At 40.1% G+C, this 14,711-nt stretch overlaps 1 protein-coding gene across 1 annotated transcript in view; it reads right to left on the minus strand.

Annotated features, from left to right (window-relative positions):
- Msh3 (mutS homolog 3) overlaps positions 1 to 14,711 on the minus strand; it is a 228,423-nt gene that overhangs the window by 201,404 nt on the left and 12,308 nt on the right. The window contains exons 5-8 of the mRNA XM_008853317.3: positions 14,185 to 14,301; positions 13,580 to 13,697; positions 11,630 to 11,775; positions 8,203 to 8,369 (exon numbers count right to left, since the gene is read on the minus strand). Coding sequence (XP_008851539.1) covers positions 8,203 to 8,369; positions 11,630 to 11,775; positions 13,580 to 13,697; positions 14,185 to 14,301 — 548 coding nt within the window. The remainder of the gene's footprint in view (positions 1 to 8,202; positions 8,370 to 11,629; positions 11,776 to 13,579; positions 13,698 to 14,184; positions 14,302 to 14,711) is intronic.

A 14,711-nucleotide genomic window follows, 5' to 3' on the forward strand; every position in this document is an offset into this window, starting at 1 on the left:
CAATTGTGGGGGTGCTGATAGACTCTACTGTGCTGAATGGAATTGTGTGGAAGTTAATGATGGGCGGTGGAGATGGGAGGTTTCCCCTGACCTGATTGATATGAGGTTTACTACTCCATATAACCAATGGACAGTATCTCCACTGGCCAACCAGGTTAAAATCACCTTTACCTCAAAGGAAAAAAATGATAAAAGGTGGATAGACGGGCTGACATGGGGCCTGATGCCCTACCAGACACCATGGAGGGGGTTCCTGTTTCAGATCTACCTCCAGGTCGAGGCAGTGGTTAGGTCACCAGTAGGACCTAACCCGGTGTTAAATACCCCTCGTCTGAGGCCCCAACCTCCCCCACCTGGGTCTCCTAGGCCCACCTTCAAGCCATCAGGCACCACAACGACATCAGCAGCCCCAGGCACAGAAACCCCTAACAGAGGCCGGTAGTCAAAGATGGGTAAGATCTTCTGGGACAAAGTCAACCTAAGACAGGGCGTAGCTGATGGAAGCTACGTGCCGATGACGGGTAAGGCTTTGCTCTGGCAGAAGACAACCTAAGGCAGGCACAGTCCTTCTGTCCCAGATATGGCATAACCTGGGGTTATAAAATTAAATAAGGAAGGGGGAGATGTCATAGCCGCTAATCATTGAGCTGCTGCCAGCCTCGTTTACTGAGTTTGTGTCATGCAAACCAGTACTTAACCTGCCCATTCAGGAGGAAGGCGTTTCTGGGGAGCCTCACAATACCTGACCTTGAGGCATTAGTGGTAAACAAAAGGATCCAAGAAGGACCCTTTGATCTGACTGCTCCTTGACCCTCAGATACAGGTGGGGAAAAACAGCAGTTGTAACTAATTGAGTTCTTCTGTATAAAAAGACAGAACTGAAATAAATTGAGGCTGCAGTATTGACTGTGAGCCCTCCCAAGAAGCATCTTTTCTGTCTCCTTTCCTTTCTTTCAATCCTCCCCCTTTCAGGTACTGTCCGTTTTGGCCGGCTGGCACCGGCACACAGGCATGGATACCCTAGGCCTTCCTTCTGACAGGAACCTTTATAAACAGAAGAAACCAACTTGGGTTTTCATCCCGTTCCCTTCAGGTCATAGGTCTCCTAGCCCAAGGCCACTGCAACCATTACCTTGACTGGTGTCCTAGCTCATGTTTTTATACTGTACTACACACACTCCAAGCAAACCCAAGGGCATTGTGAGAGGCTATAAGTTTCACACTAGCGCTCTCTGGTGGTACATGCCACTCTGCAACCCGCTTGTTCAGTGTGGGAGCAGCAGGGATGTCAGCAGGTATGGGTTATTGGCTGAAACTATGTGCGGCACACAGTGGATGCACTGTGGGCGGTCCTCCCAGCAAAGCTGTTTCATCTTTCACAACTGCTGTCACTCAGCCTTCCTCTCCTAACCACAGGCCCATGAACCTTCTTTCCAGGCTCTTACCTCAGCCTGTGTCCTCCCCATGAGAGGTTTCCAAGTGTCCTTCTAGCCCATATGGGATCCTGACTGGGCACCAGGCCCAAGCTTAGCACCTGGTCGCTAGCTACTCTGTATCTTTTTTTTTTTTTTTTTTTTATCTCCTTTAGCTCAGGCTCACCTCAGTATATACTCCTACTGTTAGGGAAAGAGGAATTTACTGTTTGTTTGAATATACTGCTTGCCTGAATTTACTGCTTGAACTTACTTGTTTAAATTCATTGCTTGTAACCAATTAATTCAACTAGAGACACAGGCATCCAGAGATAGAGGCAAAGTGCTACAACCCCCAGAGCCTGAACTGTTCTGTGTCATGTCTGCTTACACAAGATAACAAGAGTCGTACCAGGCACATACCAATCATCTCTCCCCAAATGAGACACCTGAAGGGAGCTGTAACACTTTTCTTGTTTTAAAGTTAGTTTGTGAAATGCTTGCTTTGAAACTATTGGCTGTTTAAACACGGGCTTTTGTGTAACGGTTGTGGAAGCCTATATAATCTTTACCTAAAATTGCCTCAGGGTCGATTGTTCTAACCAGACCTGCGTGTTTTGGGAAAGGACAGTCGACCCCAGCTAGCTGGTTTAATAAAACTCTGTTTGATTCTTGCATCTCCATATTCGTAAAATTGTTCTCCAGAAGAGACCCACTGAGTCACGGACCCTAACAGTGGGTGCTGAGAACCAGACCCAGTCATCTGCAAGAGCAGCTAGTGCTCTTAACTGCTGAGTCACCTCTCCAGCCCTAGCATTTCTTTTTCTAACAAAGCATTAGACTTCAAAATCTTCTTTAAATTTGTAGCATACAAATGTAAATGATGGGAGGTTCAAGCATTTATTTCAAAAGTCAGACTGCTGACAGGTAAAGTGGGCCATCTGGTCGATCCAGAGAAAGCACCAGGACACAGATAAAACTCCAGCAGAATAGTTTATTAGCAAAGGAATACCTGGGACAGATTCCCTTCAGTACAGGGAAAATATCTGCCCCGGGTTGCGGGCTGGAGTCTTTTATAGGGGGAGGCTTCTGGGGGTGCAGAAGGCGGGAAGATATATATTTTTTTTAAGTTGGGGAAGACTGTTAAAACCAGCCCTCTTTAGAGATCAAAGGGGAAGTCTGCTGTGTTGGCCAAACAGTGGAGAAAAGTCTGCTTTTGACTTCCGAGACCAAGGTGCCTTTCTCAGGGGCTTGTGGAACCCCTGCGGCCCTCTTGGTGAGGAGGCGTGGCTGCTGTGTATCTGAACCATAACTCTAACCAGGTGGTACTGCAGGACATTCTTCACATACCAACTACTTAGAAAGTTTTTACTAAAGCAGCAGCTTTCTGAATGTCACGTAGTTTCAGTCAGTATTGTAGAGAATGAACCCATGCCATTAGTTACAATACGCAACAGAGAAACTGAGGTCCACCACCCTACCTGCCTGGTCTTCATTCAACTCTGCAATCCCTCCCTGTCTCTTTCTCCTATTTCCAACTACTGATGTTCTCCAGACTCCTTGATCTCACTCTGTTCACTATTCTCTTAGGGGACTCTCTCTCTTCTCCTCCTCTCCCCTCTCTCCTCTCCCCCCTCCCTCCCCCCTCTCTCTTTCTCTCTCTGTCTCCTCTAGGCAGCAGACTCAGCTCTTTTCTACCATTGCCACAAACTTACAGCCTTTCCATTAGGACTCTATATCCTTTCCCTAGATTTTGTAGTTAATTCCCTCTGGAATTTTTCCTCATCCTTGGCATAAAAGTTTCCTCCTAATCAAGAGTGTCTCTCCCCTAGCTACACACTTCTCTAACCCTTCCCACTTGTGTGCTCAAGTTTGAATCATCTCCACTCCCACAACATGTCCTTCCCCCCCCCCCAGCCCAGGAATTCAAAGTCTTTGTCCAGCAAATGTCCCCAGGCACTCCAACCTCCTCCACAGACTTCCTTGGCTATGCCAGTGCCCAGAATGCTCCCCTTTCCATGAACTCAAAACTGAGTATCATCTACTACGTTCCCCATGTTAACCTCAAAACTGAATCTGAGATCTAGCAAATAGTAATAATATTTATTAATTTTATGGATGGCTTTCCATAGCTTTTCTTTTAACTAGTTCTATAAACATAAAATCTCTAAACTAAGCATCTAAAAGTCGTTGCTATTTGTTTCTCTATATACGTTCTTCAACAAATAAAAAAGCAACAAGACAGTATGACTGGTTCCCCTCTGATAAACATGGTATATAAAGACAAACAACCCGCGGCTAGAGAGACAGCTCAGGGATTAAGAGCACTGGCTGCTCTAGCAGAGGACCTGGGTTCAGATCCCAGCACCCAAATGGTGGTTAACAACAATCTGAAATTCCAGTTCCAGATCTGATGCCCCACCCTCAGCAAGCATTGCACAACACAGGTGCATTTACATACATGCAGGCAATATACTCACACATATAAAATAATAAATAAAATATTTTAAAGACAAACAGGGGACTAGAGAGATGGCACAGTGATAAAGAGTCCTGGCTGCTCTTGCACAGGACCCAGGTTCTAGTCCCAGCATCCACATGGCGGCTAACAACAGTCTATAACTCCAGTTCCAAAGGATTCGACACCCTCTACTGACTGCAGGCACTGCACTTACCTACATGCAGGCAATACACTCACACACATAAAATTTTATTTTTTTTCTGGTCTTTTTGAGACAGGGTCTCTCTGTAGCCCCAGCTATCTTAGAACTCACTATGTAGACCAGGCTGGCCTTGAACTCACAGAAATCCGCCCGGCTCTGCCTCCCAAGTGCTGGGATTAAAGGCATGTGCCACCACACTCACACACACAAAAAAAAAAACAAACTTTTTTTTAAATCTCTTTTTAAAAGTTTAAAAAAAAAAAACCCAAGAAAAACTGATAGTTTGTCATTATTTAGAAATAATCATTTTAGCTTACTATCACCTTTGATTAATACTTAAATATGATACAAAGTAAATAAGTCTAGTTTGAGAAATAAAATAAATGTGAAGGATTTTATAGTCTAAATTGTAATTCATAAAATATGAAATCCTTTGGAGACCTCTTGTGGTTAAAGATAAGAATAAGAATTTTTTTTTAATTTTTAACAACTACATTAGGATATTCTGTAATTTCTGGCAAATTTTTGCTTTTCCTCACATAGTTTTAATATAGAATGTCAATGTTAATAAAATATCAACCAGCAACTAACAAAGAGTACAGCTTTTACCTTCAGATTTACAGCAGAAAAAAAGTCTGACAGACAGGATACTATGTATCAGTGTTAACAGACTAAGAAGATAACCCCAAACTCACAATAAAACAACTTCCGTATTTGATAACTCACTGTCACACTGCTGACCGGTAGCAGACACTGAGCAGAGCCCTGGCAAGCTACATTCTTCATACCTAACTAAAAGTATCACCTATGTTCCGTGTGAAATTACTTTTTTTAAGTTTATCTGGGTGGCTGAGGCTGTGGCTCAGTAGTAAAGAGCTTATCTACCATGGGGGGGCAAATAATAAATAAATAAATAAATGAGGCATACCTCAAGGTTAATAAAGGCCCATGAGCTTTATCGATGTTAAAATGGAGCCACTATCACTTAGCAGAAAAATTAAAGTAGGACCTCACCTAAACAGTAAAATAAGTGAATACAAAACTGGGCAGTAAAAATAAAATTTTAAAAGAAATATAAGTTGATGAAAATACAGATGATGTACTTTCAAAATGGGGAAAGAGCTTCTGAACTACAAAAATAATAGAATGGGACTGGAGAAATGGCTCAGAGGTTAAGAGCACTGGCTGCTCTTAGAGGACCTGGGTTCAGTTCCTAGCACCCAGTGCTCCCAACCATTTGCTACTGCAGTTCCAGGGGGAACTGTTCTGGTCCTGTATAACATAGGTGCACTTACATACATGTAGGCAAAGGGCTCATACACATAAATTTTTTAATTGACAATAAAAGAAAATTTTAAACAATAATGGAATGTTACTAGAAGCATTCAGAATTTCCTTAGCAGTCCACTAAAAAAGTAGAAACAGTGAATTAAAATGTAACTATTTTAAATGAGTTTAGTTACCTTCCTACAAGGTATGTGATAAGGCTTTATTATGTGCATGTCTATTTGTGTGTGTTTATATGTTTCTGTCTGTGTATCTGTCTATGTGTTTGTGAGTTTACATGTGTATGGGACTGCACTGTGGGCTCCAGTGCACACACATGTGACATCAACATCAGATAGCTTCCTCTACCATGAAACCCTAGGACCTTCCTGTCTCCTGTCTTCCTTTCCCAACACTGGGATTACAGATATGCACCAGAACAGATGGCTTTTCATAAGAGTGCTGGGATCGGAACGCAGGTCCTCATGCTAGCACAGCAGGCACTCACTAAGCCATCTCCTCAGCCTGAACTAAAATAAACATTTTTTTTTAATGTTTAAAGAAGAAAAAAAAATTTATTTTAAATCTTTTTGTTTCTGATTGGGATTTTTGTTGTTTTTCAGACAGGGTCTCACTATACAGCCCTGGCTGGCCTGAAACTCACTATGTAGAACAGGCTAGCCTTGAAGTCACAGAGATCTGCCTGCCTCTGCTTCCCAAGTGCTAGGTTTAAAAGCTGTATCACCATGCCTGGCAATTTGTTCTTTAAAGAAGAAATATCTAAGAGTCAAAAGCATATAAGAAACATAACAGCAGTTGAGAAATTATACCCTAAAAGGCATACACAAAGAAAATAACAAGAAGGCCATTTCCTGACAGAAGTTCAGAACGGGAAGGGAGCCGCGTATATCTGTAATCCCAGCATTCAGGAGGTAAAGGCAGGAGGATCAGGAATTCAAGCAATCCTCTGCTATATAGTGAGTTTGAAGTCAGCCTGAGCCACCTAAGAACCTGCCTCAAAAAAAAATAAATACAATAAAATAAAAACAAACATACCCTGTATTCCCCTCCAAAAACAAACCTGAGTAGGGAGAGGCAATATTAAGAGGAAATGGGGTCACGCATGGTGGCGCACGCCTTTGGTCCCAGTACTTAGGAGGCAGAGGGAAGAGGATCTCTGTGAGTTCAAGGCCAGCCTGGTCTACATAGTGAGTTCCAGGACAGCTGGGGCTAGAGGGAAACATACCAAAAAAACCAAGATTGCATGCGCTTGTACACTCAGAGTGGACACTTAGCAAGGGCTGTCTCTGTCTGTGATCAGCATCCAGGCCACATATCTCCATGTACAGCCTCAGGCAGATGTGAGTAACGCTTAGTGTTCTGGTCATTGCTGTCCTCACTATTAATCAATGTTATGAAATCACAGAGTTTCAATCATCCTGGTTTTAATACCAGAGTGTTAGAATATAGATTGTTCCCTAAATGAAATCCTGCTGACAACTGCCAAGATTTTATCTCTGGCCCGTTGAATTTATACAGATTTTAGCAGGACAGCTGGGGCTAGAGGGAAGCCTTGTCTCAAAAAGAAAAGAAAAAAAGAGGAAATGGTTATATTATTTTCCACTTATGGGTGGTTTTCTCAGCCAGGCACTTTCCAAGTACTCTTACTGCCCGTTTTAAGGAACAGGACACCGGAAGACAAAGACAGTTTAGTAATTTACTCAGTCACTAAGGCAAAGAGCCAGCTTTCCAACCCCGTGTTTGATCCTATGACTTATGAATCTCTACCACTCCATACAGTACATAAATTATGAAACTAAATTTGCTACATGAATACAAGTTTATAAATGAAAAAAGTAAAACATATATAGAAATAATACATTAAAATGTATTTATCTCTGGATTACAGACTGTGATTTACTGGATCTTTCTTTTTTAGCTCTTAAATTCTTTTAAATGAATGCATAACAGTGTTATAGTCAGAAAAGCAAATTATAAAAGCTACTCTGACAGAAAAATTTCAGTGAAAATGAATGCTCTTAACTCTATGGACAAAGAAGCGCCTGGATCTCCACTTCAAATATGCTTTACTAACTAATTTGCTACACACACCAACCGAAAATCCCAACAATCCTCCCTAATACAGACAGTCCTCTTCGCTGAAGCCCAGCCCACACCCATCAAGTTGCCTAACAGCAGCACCCTCCTGTTCGGTACTTAACATTCATGCCTTGTGAATCTAGCTATGTGCACACTTGCATTAACTGCATCTCCTTTCCCTGCATCCTACAGTGCCCACTACACTGCTTCATAGATTTCATATCTAATAATAAAACTACTGAACCCAGCCTGGAAGTGAAACTTGCAGCATAGAAAAAGAAATTTCAAATTATATAAACCTTTTAAGAAATAAATTCTAAATTATCTCTAGAAAGTATACAAATTATCAAACAGTATGATTAAATAATGATAAACCTCTTTTAAAAGACTATCATCCATAGTTATACACTAAATTTTTCTTTTTAAAATTCCCCATTATTGAAATATAATGGAATAAAACGTCTATGAGTAAAAACTATTTTAAGGGGCTGGAGAGATGGCTCAGTGGTTAAGAGCACTGGCTGTTCTTCCAGAGGGTTTAGTTCCCAGCACTCATATGGTGACTAACACCACACCTAACACCAGTTTCTGGGGATCCAATGCCCTCGTCTGGCCTCCACAGGCACTGCATGCATGTGGTTCACATACATGCAGGCAAAACACTCATATACATAAAATAAAAATAAACTATTTTAACTAAGTATCAATGTATCGATTAAATCTACATTTGAGAATCATCAATGCTTCCAGCGTCAACTCACCTAACAGCAGTAGCTGTGCGGATGAGCATCTCTGTTGGCTCTGACAAGTCTGAGGGAAGCAGCAGCTCCACGGGCTGCAGGCTTGATATGCGTGTCTCCAACTCTGAGCGGGAAGCAGAGTCCTGGAAGCTATCAAAAACAACCTCACCTGTCGCAGGTTGTACTCCCTGAAAACAAACACAAACAGCACAGAAAACAGACATTTTCCCAGTTGCTATGACACAACATGGGCATGGTTATAGTAAAGATGATACGCTCATCAGTACATACTGTTTCTAAAGAGTCTGAAAATCTGTCTACTTTTCAAGACTCTTATATAAGTCAGATTCACAGATACCTAAAATAGGCTGAGGGTCAGTGAGGTGGATGACCTAGGACTGACATGATGGGAAGAGAGAACTGACTCTCCCAAGTTGTCTCTGACTTTCACATGTGTACAATGCATAACACACACACACACACACACACACACACACACACACACACGCACACACACAGAGCAAACAAGTAAATAAATAAATTAAATAATGCAATCAACTTGAGTTTCAAGAGATACCCAGAGTACAGATCCTGGACCTGGTACACTGATGGAGTGGCTACAAGTCACCAGACTGTGCTGGACCTCAGCTTCCTCCTCCTTAAAAAGAAAGAAGTCAGTCTACTGCCTTCATAGGTTGTTATAAGGATCAAATTAGAAAACAAGTGTGTAAAAAACTTTTAAACTGCACTGCACTATACAAATAGCAACTTATCACAAAGTTATTAGTGAATATATCTAATGCCATACAAGTAACATAAATGGTATATCTTTTGCAGTAATTAAATATAACTGGATGAAATCCAAACAGTCCACCCAGTGAAATAACCAAGACAACTTATACCCATCACCTGTCACTGAAAGCCAATGAGAAGAAGAAAAGCTGAGAAGAATTAAGGCTTAGGAAAAGTGGAGAAAGTAGTGGAGTTACTTAGCCAAGGTCCCAGAGCAATAAAATGGTGGCACCAAGAGTCAAAGTCATAGCCCCAGGCTGCACTCTGCCCACTACTGATGCTTAGGAGATGGTCTAGTGACAGCCTGCACTTGCAAAAAGGAGGAAGCATTACTACCCCATACCCTACACACTGCCAATGGGAAAGTCAAACTATCAGTCACTCCAGCTCCAGCTAGGGATTGTTTAGGAAGAGACAAAACACCCACAGTCTACATCTCGGTAATTACTCCCCAAGGTATAGACTACTGAGAAACATGCATGTGTATAAGAAAAGACGCAAAAATGCTTGTAACAGCATCCTTTGTAGACTCAAAAACTACAAAGGCCTCCCTTAAATGGCCATCAACAGAAGAATGACTACACTGTATGTTATAAAATTAAAAAGAGCACTCTAATCAAATATCTACGGCAACAGTAAATAAATTTTACAAACAGGCCAGCAGTGGCCAGTGGATAAAAGACTCTTGCTGCCCAGCCTGATGACCTGAGCTCTATTCCCATATAGTAGAAGGAAAGAACTGATTCTTGCATACATACACACACACACACACACACACACACTAAAGAGATAAATAAATAAAATAGAAAAACAAATTTTAATTCAAATGCAAAGTGAGAAACAAAATAAAAATTCAAAACAATATGTTTACATTTGGATATAGTTTAAGGTAAAGCTAAAACTAAAGAAACTATTAATTCAAAAGTGTGGATTACAGTCACCCAGTCACCTCAGAAGGAAAGGGACCGACAAGGACCTTAGGGATTCTAGAAGTGTTCTAGAAGTTCCTGACCTAGGTGATTATCTCACGCCCCCTGTTAAATTTCTACTCCATACATTTTTTTTTTCATTTGGATATTTTATAATTTTTTTTAAATCTTTCATTCATAGCCGAGGAACTTCTTTTTTTTTTTTTTTTTTTTTTTTTTTTTTTAAAAAAAAAAAAAAAAAAAAAAAAAGAGGACGATAAATCTTTCACTGTGATATATCAAAATAACCAGGCTGGCCTCGAACACACAGATATTTGCCTGTCTCTGATTTCCACGTGCTGAGACTAAAGGCCTGTGCCACCACGCCCGGCTTTCAAAGAACATTCTTAATTCTAGCCCAGAGACATCTTTTAGGTTACATACCTAAGTTCAAATGTCCATAAACCAAGCATGTGCAAAAGTCATTTACAGATATTCAAACAACAAAGTTATCATACAGCCAAATTCTCTGTTGCTTTATTTAATTAAAAAAAATAGTTTTAATGGTAACAGACACCTGCAACATGATGCTTTGGCTTAGAGCTCAGGATGCCATCAGTCAGAAAGGATTTCCAAGGTCAAGTTCAGGACCCAAGGAGATACTTGGGTCAATGATAATGTTTCATTTTCTCACATTCCTGCTCCTCCACTACAGTTAACCTTGGCAGTGGCCAGACAATATTTCTAAAGGCCCCAAGTAGGACCTGTGTGCAATCAGCTCTGTTCTTCAGCCTGAGCTTCAGGTAAATCTAAAGTAGCACACTACATATGTTAAAACTGAGAAGCAAATACTCTTACATTTGTGAATAGATTCAACTGCCTATGGCTACATAAAAATGTTTCTCAAGAGAAAAAAAATCATTTGAGCCCCCAACACCCACAATAATGCTAACTCCTCCTGAGTGAAGGGCTTACTGGCTGAGCAAATGTCAAGTTAGCACAGTTACGCAGTATGAATAATGTATTAAAAGACACATTAGAACACTCCAGTTTTCAGAATTTTTTAAAATGCTGGTCACTGACTGTAAGTATTAGAAAAAACAAAGAAAGTAGTTATCCTACCTTGCTTCACTTACAATAGAAAAAGGGGATCTAACAGTTCTCAGGGGTACAGTCCAAGCAGGTCTGTAAATGAGTAAATTTACTCATATACTGGCAGATGGCAAAAAAATCAATAAAACTAAAGATTATGCATTATTATTTATCTGAAAGAGACAAAATGAAACTATTTGCAGTATTAATTTAATGTGCTATTTTATATTGGCCAGCTAACTTTCCCTTAACTACCCCCTCCTCCAAATCTCACTAGGATAGTCCCATGATCATTCATAATTGACTGAACACCCTAGAAGAAACCTATAGAACCCTTTACTCCCCTTGTACAGGTTTGCATAGTGTTTTATTTTATCCATTTCTTGTGCATCTGCCTGCCTAGCACTGCAACTATCTTCAACTCTTACCAGCCCAGAGCACACAGACTGAAGTTATCTGCTTCTTTCCATAACAGTGTCAAGTAGCCACAAAGAACATCATTTAACTAATTAACCAATGAGTGATATTGTGAGGAAAATGTTTTTCTAGTATGACTACATGAAGGCACGCTTCATCAGACAGCCTCATTACACACCATTCATGATTACTCAGGCTTAGAGGTACCATGAATGCTTATCCTGTTTCAAAGTACTTACCACAATGCCAATAGAAATGTTCGCCTTCTTTTTGTCCTTAATACTTTCCTTATCTTCATAGATACACAGAAGATAGTTGGTAGAAATATCCGTCGTTATCTCATCAACATTTGTAGAATCGTCCAGCTTGATCAGAGGATTTACATGTGATAATAATTAAAGAAAAACTCGTGCTTAATTCTCACTAACAGTTAAACAATTTATTTTCCTTAGCAAAAACCTTCCATGCAGCATTCATTCCTTTGATTTATGATCATAGTTGCATGTCTTCTATTCTCTCGGATGTAAGGGGCACAAGGACAGGGAACCTTCCCAGTTCCAAAGGGCTTAGACGTGCATATTCAACCCTCTGGCAGCCCAGATAGTAAGGCACTTAAGATGATGCTGAGACTTGACTCCTTTAACAATTCTATCATGCTGACTTCTACGTATCAAAAGAAATGATACACAAAAGTAGTACAAATTTACTTCCTTTTCTAAAGTACCTAAGACTCTAGAAATAGCAGGAGAATTTTAAAAACAACTTAATTAAATAGAACCTTATGTACAAACATAGGGGCATGTCTGCACACACATGTATAAAATGAGTCCATTGATCAAATTCTCAGAGCTAAAAGCTTATTCTGGACAAAGTCATCATGGGCACAGTCAATGTTATCAGGAGACAAGAGCTCTAATGGCAACAAAGCAAATTCAAGCAGGGGACTGTTAAGAACACACTTCAAATAATGGCTCAAAGTCAAGTAAAAATAAAAATACCAGATTCTTACAGTTTGATCAGCTTGGAATACAGGGCTGTTAATGGTTTGGACTCTCATCTCAATTATTCATAATTATGATCTTCCTAGAACAAAACCATCTCTGAGTTTGGGTGAGAGCTAAGCAGGTGACCATATAAACCACTTTGTAAGAAACCCTAACAAATACTGTCACATGGTATCATTAAGGCCTTGTTATCCCTACATATTTTATCAGACACATGACACCTCCATCCAGTAAATATTTTTAAATATACCCTTCTCTTGTTTTATATATAACTATTTCACTTTAAAAAATGACAGGGAGCAGGGTGTGATGGTGCAAGCCGCCTTTAATCCCAGCACTTAGAAGACAGAGGCAAATAGATCGCTTGAGATCGAGACCAGCCTTGTCTACATAATGAGTTCCAAGCCAGCTGGGGCTACAGGAGACCCTGTCTAAAAAAGAAAAAGAAAAAAAAAAAAAATGACCAGCAGGCGGAGATGTGACTCAGTGGCTAAGAGCACAAGGTGATCTTGCAGAGGACCCAGGTTCAGTTCCCAGCATCACATAGTGACTACAAAATATAACAAAATACTTACATGCACACAATACACTTGTACACATAAAAAATAAAAATATTTTTTTAAAGTGAAAGAATTTTATCACTCTGCTTCTGAAATTTATCTGAATTATGATAAACTTTGGGATGATCACTGTGCATACCAAAGATTCTTGCAGAGTGAGAATGATCTACCAACCATCCATTTTCAAAAGTAGTAAAATTTTTATGAAGTGGGCAATTAATGAAGGCAGCCTAGTGTTATATTTAATAAGTATTTATCCATGTCTTAATTTTTGTCTTGGAAGTTCTTTTCACATGAAATTAGAAAGCTATTTTCAGGTCTCACTTTAGGAAGACCCTGAGGAACTTGCCAGCCCTAGGAGTTAACACTGCTCACAAATGATCAAAGGGGAAATGTCCTTTCAAACAGCTGTTAACCTGACACCCCTTTTAGGCAAATACTTGCATCTAGCCTCTGCCCAGACTCCCCTTCCACAGCATACTAATCAGTTGATGGGTAGTGGCTAGATACCTCAAAAAAAAAGGTACCCACTCAGAGAAAAGACATTTTTGGTTTTGTTAAATTTGTCATTTTAACACAAAACCCCTACAACAGATAAGAAAGAAGTCCTATTCTAAAAGGATATCTTCTCCAATGAGTGTAGATTTTGTATAAAGAGCAGTCAATTTCCGGGAAAAGACAGAACTTCTGTTGTCTCCGATGGCCTTTAATGCCGCAGTTTCTGTTTGCTTTACGACTCCCACCTTTGACAAAATAAGACATATTTACTGCCAAACCTGATAAATACCATCACTAAAAAACCCATTTCAAAATGCTTAAACGTTAATTCTGAAGCACCGAAGGGCTTAAACAGTAAGTACCAGAAGCAGCTGGTGAGGGATAAAGCACTAAGAAACACTCTGCGACTGAATTAAGGAGCACTCCAGGGCTGGGCATGGTGATGTACACCTAGCTGTAAGCCCAGCACTGCAGAGATTAAGGCTGGAGGATCGCGAGGTTAAGGCAAGCCTGAGCTACATGATGAACTTTATAACAAGATCCTATCTCCAAATACAAAAACAAAAGAAAAAGCAAGCTGCAATAATAATTATAAACACATTCTAATTCTCAAAATTCCAAATTCTAAAGCCAATAAAAGCCTTTCTACCACCTTATGCCATCTTAGAAGGAATGCTTTTGCTCTCTAGAGAATTCCAATTCCTTTTTCTCACAAATTAAAGCCAAACTGACCTTGTATCCTTTGGCCACAAGTCGGCGAACATGAACGAACAGTCTATGAGTAGGTATGCTTGCTGTCATAAAGTTGTGGTCTAAATGGCAATAAATATTCAGCTCCCGGGAAGCAATCTAAAAAAATTTTTAAAAAAAGAATGTTAATGAACATCTAGTTCAAGATTCCCTGTATAGAGTTTATTTTATTTAAAATCCACCACAGTGTATACATGTGTTAGGATTGGTATCTCCATATGTGCAGTGCATCAATGAAAATTTTGAGAGACATTCCTTACAAAGAAACGTGTGGTTTCATTTAGTTTGGGCTCTTCTAATAGGCTGACTTCAGGGGCAATATCAGTATCTCTAAATGGCTCACAAAAATACCACAGATCTTCTTCAATGTCCTTGGAGACACAGAGGTGTTTCCAAAACATTAAAGTACTCAGGTTTCCCTACATTAAGAGCATGAGACATAACAGAATAAGATTGTGTGAAGCAAATGGCACATCCAAGTATCTGACAACTAGAAGACACTACACAAT

Source organism: Nannospalax galili, unplaced genomic scaffold (genome assembly GCF_000622305.1).
Source record: "Nannospalax galili isolate Female #2095 unplaced genomic scaffold, S.galili_v1.0 scaffold45, whole genome shotgun sequence".
Taxonomy (NCBI): Eukaryota; Metazoa; Chordata; class Mammalia; order Rodentia; family Spalacidae; genus Nannospalax; species Nannospalax galili.